Source organism: Dasypus novemcinctus, chromosome 2 (genome assembly GCF_030445035.2).
Source record: "Dasypus novemcinctus isolate mDasNov1 chromosome 2, mDasNov1.1.hap2, whole genome shotgun sequence".
Lineage (NCBI taxonomy): Eukaryota > Metazoa > Chordata > Mammalia > Cingulata > Dasypodidae > Dasypus > Dasypus novemcinctus.
Window position 1 is genome coordinate 131,312,737 of NC_080674.1, and position 13,789 is coordinate 131,326,525.

Sequence of the window (13,789 nt, forward strand, 5' to 3'; positions counted from 1 at the left end):
TAAGACACCACTTTCACCCTTTAGAAGGTTACCATCTAGAGGCGGAACAAACAAATCAGTACATATAAGCAGTATGCCTAGGGTTCTCTAAGAATTACCAATATGGGCAAGTCATTAGCTTGTTTAACATAGAACTGAAACGTGAAGGATGATGCAAATTAATCTGGTAAGGAATATTAAATTGGGAGAGATATGGCAGACACAGAGTATGGTATGTACAAAGATCCAGAGGCAAGAAAACAGTCTGCAAGTAGGAGGAACTGCATAAAACTAGCCCACTGCTGAGCATCCTGGATATGACCAGGGCTTCCATAGTTGGGGAGCAGCAGTCCCGTACAACAGTGCCAAGAGGCAGAGCTGCTCGTTTGGGCATCTTGGGATGAAAAGAAAGAATATGTTGACCCATTTCTCCTATGATACGCTAAGTGCAGAGCTAACTGTTTAGAGACCGTCAGTTGAAGAAAATCCCCTGGGGCACACGGGGTCTGCGCGAGGCTCAGATGGACCTCTGTCTCAGGCCTCGGGCAGGCAGTTCCCCAGGCACTGCTGCTGGAGGGAGGGCATGTCCAAGTTGAAGGGCGTGTGGCCAGGGTCCCTAGGAGAGCTCAGCCTTTCTCAAGGACTGTCAGGGACCCTGGGGGATGATCATGGCAGGAGCAGTGCGATTTTGTAATATTAAAAGACTTTCTTTTCTTCTCTTCTCTGGTCTTGTCTTGTCTTCTCTTTTCTTGCCTTTATTCCACTCCCTTCTTCCCTCCCTCTCTCATCCCCTCCTTTCCTTTTATTTTTGTTTGCTACAAAATGGGTTGATATTTTTCTTTTTCCTTACTTCAAGGTCCATGAGTGGAGGATGATTTCCATCTGGTTCATTGCTATATCCTTAACACCTACAGGGCCTGAGACATAGTCCTTAATTTGAGACCTCATCATATTAAAAGCATGTTCAGTTCAGTTACATGATTTCTGGATGTGAATTTAATTCCATAGATGTGCAACTTCCGAAATATTTAGCCTAGAACTTTAGTGGTCATTGGCTCAAAAGTTAAGCATCATAAGTTTCTATAAACTATTTATTTTTCATATTTTTTCCTAGGGAAATCAGAATATTCCATATATCAAGAACCTACTATATAGGGCTCAGAGTTCTACATGCTGGGGGGATGATGACAAATGTAAGTTTTCATATTAGGGGCAATGTTTTAATCGCCATTGTTTCCTCAGTGCCTTATTCTATTGAGAGAAAGATGACTGGAACATAAGACTAATGAGGCTCTGGTGTAACTCCAAGTACAGTAACCCCTTCTGATAGAATTCTCAAAAACGGGTGAGCTGCTTAATGGTCTGGGGAATATCAAATAATAATATAGGTGAGTCCCATTCTCTGGGGGCATGACCCAAGGGGCCATGGTGGGAGCAGGGAGTTGGGCAATGGGAGTGTCTCTTACTTGTCTTGGTACTTGATCTTGGAGTGAATATTTGGATTGTGACCAAAAGCAGTTCCAGGTCAAACATCAAGAACAGTGCTTTCCCCAGCACATACATGGTCAATAAACATTGGAAGAATGAAACCTGGTTTAGCATACACGTATTAGCTGTATGATCCTCAGCCAATTTCCTTATTAGAGGGAATGGGCTGTTACATGGCTTCACATACATCATCTTATTTAAGGCCCATACCAACCCTCCACTCAGTAATTGCTGGCTTATAATGCTACTGTGTCACAGACAGACAGAATGTGCAAACCCAAAGATCTGGATGAGATCAGAACGTCCGCATATGGTTTTTCCCTCCTCCAAGCCTAGATGTGCTTAGGGTGAGTCCATTTAAAGAGACTAGGAAATGGTAAATGCTTATTCTCAGAGTTCAGAGTATAATTTCCTCAGGGGGGAAATCGATCGCTGCCTCTCACCCATGACTCCCTATTGTTTGGCTTTAAACCAATCTCCAATCTGTAAAAACACTCCATTTCAGTAGTTAATAGTAATGGCAGATTTGTGTGCAGGGAGGTTTGGTAGGGATTTTACATTGTTTTTTGTTTTGTTTTGTTTTAAGGAGGTACCAGGGCTTGAACCCAGGACCTCGTATATGGGAAGCAGTTCAACCAGAGTTACATCCACTCCCTACATGTTTTATTTTTTTTTAAGGATTTATTTTTATTTATTTAATTCCCCTCCCCTCCCCTGGTTGTCTGTTCTCTGTGTCTATTTGCTGTGTCTTGTTTCTTTGTCCGCTTCTGTTGTCAGCGGCACGGGAAGTGTGGGCGGCGCCATTCTTGGGCAGGCTGCACTTTCTTTCGCGCTGGGCGGCTCTCCTTACGGGTGCACTCCTTGCGCGTGGGGCTCCCCTACGCGGGGGACACCCCTGCGTGGCAGGGCACTCCTTGCGCGCATCAGCACTGCGCATGGGCCAGCTCCACACAGGTCAAGGAGGCCAGGGGTTTGAACCGCGGACCTCCCATGTGGTAGACGGACGCCCTAATCACTGGGCCAAAGTCCGTTTCCCCCTACATGTTTTAAATGATGTGTGTAACTGAAAACTAAAACACCAGGAAGGAACTTTTCTTCTGTCTGCTTAATAATTTAGAAAACAAATCTAGTATTGTCTACTACACTTGATGTTAGCCAGAACATCAAGAAGAAATTGGTATTGTCTGAGACATTTTCCAAATCAAGGGACTGAGAACGCTAGAAAGGAGGACAAATAAACAAACAGCCCTCCATAAATCCATAAAGCAATAGAAAAACAGGTCAACAAGCAATGATTCTGGTTCCCCTAACTAAAGGAAAAATGGTTGCTTCAAAATGTTGGTAAATAATTTGCAAAATTTACAACAGTGAGAAGGAAGCCTCGTGCCCTGTTGAGACTACGGACCGAAGAATAAGGAGAGTCTGAAGCCCTCACCCTGGCCTGTCCACCAAGAGCTCAGGGGCTGAGACAGAAGACCTCGGGTGTGTTCGTCAAGAACTCAGTTTCTTGTCGGGTCCTCAGACAGGATTCGTTTTACAGGTCACCTTTGATCTACTTGAAGTGGCTGCCTGCAGACCTGTGCCCAGAATGTGCTGAGGTCGCACCCTCGCCCAGCTGGAGAGAGCCGCGATGATTAGCGGCCCTGATTGGCACCCCCGTTAGGGACTCAGGTAAAGGGTTTTATCCTCCCTGCCAGGACAGGGGACAGGGGGCAGGGCCTCCTCTGCATAGAGCCGGGACTCTGGTCTGCACAGGCCCTGGGCTAAGTCAGTGCCTTATGTGCATGATGGCCCTGAAGTCCTTTTTTGTCCATATTATCGATTTGGTCGTACTTCCTTCAGTTTTGTTTTCAGTGTTCAAGTGGAAAAAAAAACATCTTCACTGAGAATCTCCTAAAATTTATTCCTTATATCAAACCTTCCCTGTGAGAAGAAAATCTGTGTTCAACCCTCACAACTTGCTCAAGAATTACCCATTTTTCCAGGATTTCCACTTGAAAGCTATCATTCCGGGTAAGTAATTTATATATATGTATTTTAAAGGGCTACTGTGAGGCTTTAAAACAAGATATACAAAGCATGTGTTGCTAATTGGTGTTGTTAGCTGAATTCAACCCTCAGACTTGTTTGGTTTTTTTAAAATACAGGTTTTTTTAAAATATCTGTCAAAATACCTTATTATTATGTTAAAATCTGGATCATCCAACTGTCTTTAGAAAGCTGGAAGAGTTGGCCCAAATTTATTTAGTTTGGTCACAGTGTTCCCATTATATTTCGATGGGGCTACCAGGACCTGTTGATGGCTTTACTGTTTTTAAAGCAACAAAGAAGGACTAAGAGAACTCAGGAACCTGTTTGTAGGACTGGGCTGGGCAGAAGATCTACAGGTCTACAGAACCAGTTGGTCACAACTTGAAACTTGGGGGCGGGGAGAGATGCTTACTGGCATCTGGTGGGTTAGAGGTCAAGGATGTTGCTAAACATCCTATAATCCACAGGATGGTTCCTCTACAACGAGGAGTTATAGGGTGAAGATATCAGTAGCGAGGCCTTACAGCCACGCACGGCCTAGTAGTTTTAGCTTGGTGAGCTCCACCGGCACCGAGTATGACCTGGCAGCCTCTACGTTCTCTCCTGATGGAAGAGTTTTTCAAGTTGAATATGCTATGAAGGCTGTGGATAGTAGTAATACAGCTGCTGGAATCAGATGTAAAGACGGCATTGTCTTTGGTGGAGAAAAATTAGTCCTTTCCAAACTTTATGAAGGTTTCAACAAATGACTTTGGAATGTTGATCGGCATGTTGGAATGGCGGTAGCAGGTTTGCTGGCAGATGCTCATTCTTTAGCCAACGTAGCAAGAGAAGCTTCCAATTTTAGATCTAACTTTGTCTATAACATTCCACTAAAACTTCTTGCAGTGGCCATGTACGCTCATATGTATACACTCTATTGGTTAGACCGTGTGGCTGCGGCATCACATTAGGGTCTTAGGGTTTGAATGACATGTAGATGAAGTTGAGGATAAAGCTTATGAACGAGGGTCAACTGCATCAGTGAATTATGATAGGAAATTGTTCCAAAAGTATAAGGGAAGAAGCAGAGAAATATGCTGAGGAACCTTTGAAGTAAGAAGATTAATCTGGTGATACTATGTAACCTTTACATCTACATCTATTCTGCTTTAAAGATAATAACCTGCTGGGCTGTTGCCCAAAATGATTGCCGGTCATCAGCCACTGTTAACCTTAGAAAAATGTTTCATGTTGGGATAGTTTTTCAAAAACAGATCCTACAATATATGAGTCAAGAGTATTTCTTTTTTCCTTTATTGTGGTGAGGAAGAGTGGATTTAAGAATCAATACAGTCCTATTCTGTCACTTAAAAATTTTGCTCATCTGTATGGTTCAAATAAAAGTATCTACCAGACTGCGTTTATGTTAACAAATTAGAATATAGGTGGGGAAAAAAGTCAGTAGTGCCAAGGTTGAGAACTCCTGTCTTAAGACGAGTTGGTTTAAGAAAACCAAAACGGAATCCATGACAGAGGAACTGCTAAGTCTGACTGGAAAGCGTCCTTTTTTTTTTCCTCTTCTAAAGTAAACATTTATGACCCAGCCTTCTGCAGCAAGCAGGGTATGCTGACTGACAAAAGCAATAATAAATGTTTTGCCTGTCTTGTCTCTTGCTAATCAGGAATGGAATGAAATGACCGGTAATTACCATTTAAACTGCTGTTTTATCCTGTATCAGTCAGAGCTATTCATTCTGGTTACTCCGAGACCCTTGGTCTGAAACCACACTAAATCAGGGTCGCAGCTAGTGAGAATATCTAAGGCCTGCCTTTTTACTATGGAAGTGTTAACGACCCAGGCTGAACATCAGTGGCAAGTTTCCATGAAAAAGCCATCTGAGACCCTAATCTAGGACTAAATGGTTCTATATGGAGCCTATTACCTTGTTTTTAATATTCTGTATTCAGTGGGACTACAGCTGTAAACAACTCTTCACTCCCCTTTCTCCATGAAGTTAATTTGCACTGTGTCAGCATTGCAGGCTTTTTGCATATGTTCAGGACAAGCTGGTATGAGCAGGCCTGGAATGAATAATGTTTAGTAAAATCAATAAAGCCTATTATTAGTCACTAAGGGGACTGATTTTATGTCTATAAAAGTAAAACAATTAGAACCGTATTAATGGCAGATTCATCATAGTAACATAATGGAGCCAAGTATGCTTGTCTTTTGGGAATCTTTAATTTACCATTCGGTACGGACTCTGTACTCAGCCAGGGAAAGGGCACAAGAAATAATAAACTCTGGCCTTTGGCAATTCATGTTATCATCAGCAAAGACAATACTGTAACAGTAAGAGGAAGAAACAAAACTTCATTTAGTGATTAATGTAAAACCAGTCACAAATAATGTTACAGTAAAAGCCTACGGGGTGGGGGTGGGGGGGTGGGAGGAGGGGCAAGATTCAAATCACACTGTGCATTTGATCATGTATCTCTCTGTCTTTATCAACATTCCTGTTTATTACAGTAGCAGAGTTAAGGATGGTCTAACGCATCTATTTATAACCCTATCTAGTTAGCAGCCTAACTGGAAATGATTAAAAGCCTCATGCCTAATAAACACACATCCAATCATTTTGTACCTGAAAGGTAAGATTAGCTTTAGTGTGATTTTAGAAGAAAATGTACTACTAAAAGCCGAGAGATCGCCAAGAATCCTCAGTGTCACCCAGCCACCAACAGGAACATGGCCATTCAGCTGTTGAAGATGCAAAATGGTTTAGCTCTCCCATGTTTGAGCAATTAAAGGTTTGGTCAATTCAAGCAAGAACTCTAATAACTTGTGGGCAACCATGAAACAAAAGCCACTTTCAACCATATTGTGAATAGAGGAAACCTGTTTAACTGGTATAAGAGATCTCCAGTGAAATTACATCAGGTCTTCAAAGGTGCATCAAGATGGCAATGTAAGAATTGAATAAATTTGTTAGCTTAAAACAATGATGCAAGGCATGTGGAATAAACACCATATACTGGGCTTTTGTAAAAGACAAATCTAAAAGGAAAGCAAACTGAAAATTAGGAGAAAAATATCCTCCTATGTAAATCTATTAAGATTATAGAATAGACCTATAAGATAAACAGCAAACTTAAGAGCTGAAGGTGATTTTTCCAAAAAAGTCAGAGGGAGTATTTCCTTTTTGATTGCAAAATTCTATTCACTTATGAAGCAAAGGCTCCTAAGTAGGAGAACTAGCCATAAATCTATTAAGATTATAGAATAGACCTATAAGATAAACAGCAAACTCAAGAGCTGAAGGTGATTTTTCCAAAAAAGTCAGTGGGAGTATTTCCTTTTTGATTGAAAATTCTATTCACTTATGAAGCAAAGGCTCCTAAGTAGGAGAACTAGCCAAATTTTTATAAGACAAATCTATCAACTGAAAGAACTATTTGGAACACTCTTGCCCAGTTAAGGCACATGGACCTTCTTTCCCAAGGCCTTCCCTGACCATTCTACTTGCAGCTACAAACTCCCATATGTTCTCTTTATTTTTCTCCATAGCACTTATCAATCATCTAACATTCTATATTTTATTATATGTTCACTCCATCCCCTTACTAAAAAATGCAGGCTCTTCAAAAAAAATGACTATAGGACTAACTAGATTATTCAAGTAATAGGACAGGAATTTTTGTCTGCTTTATTGGTCTACTTTGTTCAATGCTATACACTAGTACATAGTAAAGGGCCTGGCATAAAGGAGGTGCACAATAAGCATTTGTTGGAATGAAGCAGTTGATTCTGCACATTTGGTGTAAAATGTTCTAGTAAATCAATGTAATGGCAAGTCAAATATATGGCTAGCTGAATCACAGACTTTTTACATGTTTTTACATCTACTGATCAAATGTCACAACACTTACATCTTTGGACTATTATAGAAACCTGTATCTACCAATCTGAAGTGATACTATGATCCACGTTTGGATGTAAACATAGTAAATACTCCGTAAATATGTACATATCCACTGAATTAAACACACTAAGTACATTGAATTTAAATTTGTTTGTTATACCTGTGTATTATGAAAAACATATCTCCCACATAAGATATTTAAAGTATTCAGAAACACTATAAATATTAGGATCACTATCAGCCAGCTAGAAATAACATGAGACAGACAAGAATTACAAAAAACAAAAACTTTTTTAATTCTGATTGCCAAATTATTTAAGGCAGGTATAAAAAAGGAAAGCATTCAATATACATTTTACATAAAATAAACTAGATTACAGCATAAAACAAGTAACCAGGCAATGGCATTAAAGTCTCTCTCTTCTAAAACTGGATAACTGTAAACATTTAAAAAAAAAAAAAAAAAGGACTGCAGGACTATTCAAGTAATAGAACAATCACAGATGTCTCTGGTATGCAGGCTATTGGGTTATTTGCCATTCAAGATTATCAAAAAATGACACCTCATTATTCACAGATGCTCATTATTTCCCATTTTACTCTTTACATTATATACAACACAGTTTTTGTGGTACTGGCAACCCCATGCCTTCCAAAAGTATATTTTCCACAATACACAAGTACAATGAAACAGTGACTACAGGAACATTTTACACTGATGCGTCTTTAACGGGAGCCACCAAATAGACATCTAAATTGTACCAAAGTGTCATCATCACAGTTAGCCTTTCTGAGGGGCTTACAGGAAATATCTGAAGGGTATGCAAGGTTCAGGCACACTGATACATAACATTATTTATTTACAATTTAAAAGGAAAAAGAAAAGAAAGTAAACAGCCTTTTGTGGCTAACACTTTTCAACATGACAAATACATTTTTTATTTCCTTTACTGAGTGGTTTGCGACTTGGCAGCAGACCCTGTGTGTGCGAGCCTGGTTACTGATACAAAAAGTAAAGAATATATATATATATATATGTATATATACATATATGTATACGTATATATATATAAAACAGAAGTTTAATTACAGCAACATTTGTTACTCTGTGATAAAATCTGTAATTTACAAAAATGAAATGACTGGTTTTTGCCTGCCATTAAGGCATTTCAAATTAACACCATGGAACTGATGTCTGTATAAAGCGCTTCCCCATGTGATCCAGTCACATGACAACATACATTTCCAATCTTGTTATTCTCTGCAAAAGAAAAGAAAAGCTTAGCATAGGTTCCTATCAACATTAACACTGGAGACATGAAAGCTGTAAGACAGGAAGGCTTTTAATTTTATTCAATTTGTGGCATTCAATTCCATAGAAGGGAAGTAAACATAGGTAAAAATATACATTGTGAAAAAATAAATGATTTTCCTTTTTTTGGTCTTTATTTTTTTTAATGTTACATTGAAAAAATGAGGTCCCCATATAGCCCCCACGCCCTTCACCCCACTCCTCCCACATCAACAACCTTTATTTTCCTTTTTTAAACAATTTATAGGCATTACCGTTAGCATTATCAAAATAAATGTTCCCATTTGCAACTTTATTTTTAAATATAATAAAATTGAGTTGTGGCAAATTATTTTAACAGGGCTTTGAGGACAACCTAAGAAAATCTCAATTATGTAAAAAACTGATTTGTTGATTACTAATCTACATTATGCTTACAGAGTGAGCATGGTAGAATATAAGTTGTTGCATGGGAAGGATACTGGCAATAATGAGCACCTTCATTAAAATGGCGTAAAATACTAAGAGCTGAATTTTTTGTCTAAAAAGCCTATACTTTGCTTTTCTCACCACCCCCTTCTCAATTAAGATGTCTAGAAAACTATGTCTCTGTCTAGAAAACTAAATCAAAATGTAGAGGATATTTACCTTCTTTGTGCAGGAAACATTCCTGATGCAGATGCCTGGGCAGCCACCTGCTGAGAGGCAACGAGGGCAGCAGAGGTCAAGCCTAATGGGGGGGAAAAATGCAGGGCTTCTGTGACATTTAGAAAGATACAGACCCAGTGGGTGAAGGGCTGCAGACCCAACAGCAGCAATACATCCTTTCCTAAACACATACAGGGAAGGTTTCATGCAGCAAGGATGGTGTACAAACTGCTGATCTGACCAACCTCTATCCCTTTATAAACACACTGCAGTTTTCTTAATAGCTATTTAAGGAGAATGCAGCATTCTATCTCTTGGGCTCTGCAGAGAGCTAAACGGTTTGCATGCATTCCTGAATAGGAAGCTCAGGAGAAATAATAGGCACCAGCTAACAACAGGAATCAAAAGTCATAGTGAATTACAGAAGTGACATGCTATTTGCTTGGGATACAATACTTTTGTGATAATTTTTTATCACTTAACATTTTCCCCAACAATTGAACATAATGTATCCCAGAAGGTACCACGGAATCAACCAATCAAATTGAAAAATAGTCTCAACTTTTATCCTGGAAGAGAAAGGTAGCAGTCAGAGAATGTAATAGCTCCAAATGGCATGAAGTTGCCTAATAAGAAATTCCTTTTAATTTCATAGAAAATGGTCCTGGGAAAAAAGATAGGAAAGAAATTCAAACCTAGGAAAGATTAATCTGTTCTTCTATGTCTTTTATTTGGATATATTTTCTCTTTCCAGAGGTAACTTTAGACATCACAATAATAATATTATCTTACACACAGTATTTACAGAGAGGCTGTGTGCTACAAATAACCAGTTATTTCTCTTCCAAGTTCTTCTCACACTCACTGCAAGTTGATCAGGTCAGCTAACAGGGAGGTGAAGATGGTCAACCACCACACCAGGGAATCAAGAGTGCCTACAACTGCAAGCAGAGGAATTGCATCCATCATCCATGTGGAATCTAAGCCAGAGGTGGAGAGGACATCACCATCCCAGGGTCCACAGAATGGAGGAATAAAATATGGACTAGAGTGGACTGACTGATATTCTACTACAAAACTATTGTGACGAGAAACACAGATACTCTCTTTAGAACCACTAGTTGACAGGGTAACAGGCAATGTGGCAAGATCCTAGTAAGTGGGAGTCACGACTAAGGTCTCAACAGTGCTACTACTAAGAGGTGGTAGAGCTGAGACAAGGGGTTCATGCTCAACTAACAAACCAGGAATGGAAAGGTCCCTGGTGTCAAGTCTATGGCTTTAAAAAATGCTTCTCTCTCAACCTTCATTTTTAGTGGCAGAGTCAGAGCTCTGAAGAGCTGTGAAGAGTCCTTGAATTAGGTTATAAAAATTATTAGACCTGATCATGTTACCATGGAAAAAGAGCAACTTAAATGGCCTGCACAAACCAGGAGGACTAATTTCACCAGACACCCACCATCCCTTCTACATTTCTTCTACAATGGCCCTGGAGGGCAGATCTGAACTTCTGATTGCTCTGTTCTGTGCCACAGACACTGGACACTACGCTTGGCCTGGGAGATAACAGGAAACTGCTGATAATCTCATGTCTCAATAGACCAGAAAGTTGAGGGAAGAGCCTTCGTTGCATATTAAGGCATGAAAGGCAGTTGTAGTTTTAGCAACTGTTCTCCAGAGCAGAATGAAGGCAGGCAGAATAACCACAGAGCTGCTGACCTTGAAAAGGGTCGTACTGGCCAGGGATCAGCGGGTAGCCCATGCCAACATGGGTGTGGTGATGGGTGTGCAGGTGGCGCTGGCCGAAGGGGGAGTGGCGGTCCCTTTCCCTTTCCGCTTCCCGTTCCCGCTCGGCCGTAGCCTTTTCCACAGGCTGCAAAGGAAAAAAAATTTCCCCTTAATCACCTGAAAAACAACCAGTAACAGTGCTAAACCACCTTTGTCAATGTTGTGCTAACAATTAAAAGGGAGAGACATTAACAGTCAAGGGTCTTTATTAACTGAAGGTCATTTCAAAAAGCATGCATTAATTTCTGTTGGCAGTAAGCCAACCCGAAAGAATTGCCCCTCCCCAAGTGAGCCAAGTGGCATCAGTGCTCTCCTCTAATACCAGAAAATAAGAGGGGTTCTCCCTATCATCACCAGTAATTGCAGCATCTACCAGATTTCTTACCAGAAACATTCTTTACATGTGGATCAAGTGGTTTTTGAGATTTCTTTAGGACCAAGTTTTCTATTATATTTTCACTTTATTTACTTTTGGTGAGGAAGCCCTATCTTGTGGCTTTAAACACTTTGGTATCTACTTTTTTCCATTGGAAATATATAACTCAATATTATAGAAACTTTGGGAAACCATCCACCATTCACAAGAAATGCCTCAGGAGGCATTCTGGAATCTTTCTATTGTTTGAACACTGTTAGAAAAGCTTCAGGCCTCCCAAATCAAAGTTTGGTTAAGGATCGAGTGTTTCGTCTACATTTCTACCCACTAGAACATAACCATTTTTTCACTCAAATTCTCTTTTACATTTGGGGGGAAAAATTGCCCAGGAGTATCACTGAAACTGACTCAAGTATCACCTCTTCCAGTTCCTCTACAGAGCCTCCCCAATGGACTCACTCATATCACAGACCCTGCATTTAAATTTATTCCAAACTTTTCTAGTCCAGAACCATTATTACATCCTTTCTTTCGTCTCTCTTCACAACAGTCCTGTAGGATAGCAGCTGCCCTGGGGGTGGAGGGGGGTGGTGGGCAGAAGAGTCATCTTTCCCTCTTTCACAAAGACACAATGTGTGTGTTATGTCAGCAGTTATAGGGACATGATAATGAGTGAAGGCCAAAAAACAGCAGATGTAGCCGTTACTCCTTAGCTAAGTGACTCATTCTTGCATGAGCTTCGCACTGTGCAAGATTCAAATTGGTGTCTGAATAAAACTACCAGTTATTACATGTCATGGACCTTTGGCAGTGCTCATAATGAACCCCAACCCATGAACTTTAAACATGGGACAAGGATCAACAGGCGAAGTTGAAAACTCAAATCTCTACGGAAGTCAGTCCAACAAAATAGATGAGTGACACAGACTGCGTAGGTTTTCTTTCAATAAATGCTTACATTGCTGGGAGCATGACAGACTGCCTAGAGATAGTGCTACTTGCTCCCATCAATTCCTGCCATGTGATTCTGAACCAGATTTTCCATTGTCCTATGAGAAAGAGGACATCTGAATTTGCATGTGAAATCTTAGATTTTTAAAAGCTGCCTCCGAAGAAAGACCTTTAAAAAAAAACAAAACTCAACTTGTTCAATAGGTCAACAGTGTAGCCTCTAAACTACTTATTCACAGGATGCTATAAAACAGTCTTCTGGGAGCAGATATGGCTCAAGGAGTTGAGTGCCTGATTCCCACATGGGAGGTCTCAGGTTAGGTTCCCCGTGCCTCCTAAATAAAACAAAAACAAAAAGAAACAACAGGGAAGCAGATTTGGCTCAATGGATAGAGCGTCCACCTACAAGGGAAGTCCAGGGTTCAAACCCAGGGCCTCCTGATCCGTGTGGTGAGCTCGCCCCTGTGCAGTGCTGATGCACGCAAGGAGTGCTGTGCCGCAGGGGAATCTCCGATGTAGGGGAGGCCCACGTGCAAGGAGTGTATCCTGTAAGGGGAGCATGAAAAAAGTGCAGCCTGTCAAGGAGCGGTGCCGCACACATGGAGAGCTGACACAACAAGATGACTGATGCAACAAAAAGAGACACAGATTCCTGGTGCCACTGACAAGAATGCAAGCGGACACAGAACACACAGTGAATGGACACAGAGAGCAGACAACTGGGGGGGGGGTGGAGCAGGGAAGGGGAGAGAAATTAATGAATCTAAAAAAAAAAAAGAACAAGCAAAACAAATGAAAAAAATCAAGTCAGGGGAGCCTATGTGGCTCAGTGGTTGAGCATCGGCTTCCCACATAAAAGGTTCTGGCTTCAATCCCAGGCCTCCAGTACCTCAAAAAAAAGGAAAAAAAACCAGTCCTCTGATACCTTCTAATTTCTCAGTGTCTTCACAAAAAATATTCTGCACCATAGCCACTGTGGAAAAGTTTGGCCATTTCTCCAAAAGTTAAACACAGAATTACCATAGGATCCAGCAATCCTATTTTGAGGTATATACCTGACTCAAACAGATACTTGCACACTAATGTTCACAGCAGCAATGTTCACAATAGCCAAAAAGTGGGACCACCTAAGTGTCCACCAACAGATGACTGGATTAACAAAATGTGGTACATCCATACAATGGAAGAGTATTCAGCTATAAAAAGGAATGAAGTCCTGATACATGCATGCTACAACCATGGATGATTCATAAAAACATGACGTTGAGTGAAATAAGCGAGATATTGTATGATTCCACTTAGATGCAATATCTAGAACAAGCAAATTCACAG

The 13,789-nt window shown here is 40.5% G+C and overlaps 1 protein-coding gene across 6 annotated transcripts in view; it reads right to left on the bottom strand.

Annotated features, from left to right (window-relative positions):
• Positions 1-7,675: 7,675 nt before the first annotated feature.
• ZNF608 (zinc finger protein 608) overlaps positions 7,676-13,789 on the bottom strand; it is a 110,655-nt gene continuing 104,541 nt past the window's right edge. For 2 of the 6 annotated variants that reach the window (XM_012524557.4, XM_012524556.4), the window contains exons 8-10: positions 11,062-11,215; positions 9,343-9,424; positions 7,676-8,664 (exon numbers count right to left, since the gene is read on the bottom strand). In XM_012524557.4, the coding sequence (XP_012380011.1) occupies positions 8,658-8,664; positions 9,343-9,424; positions 11,062-11,215 (243 nt within the window). In that variant the 3' untranslated portion in view covers positions 7,676-8,657. Of the gene's footprint in view, positions 8,665-9,338; positions 9,425-11,061; positions 11,216-13,789 lie in introns of those variants that run through there. The other 4 variants (XM_004456902.5, XM_058277955.2, XM_004456901.5 and 1 more) reach the window with 3 other exon arrangements.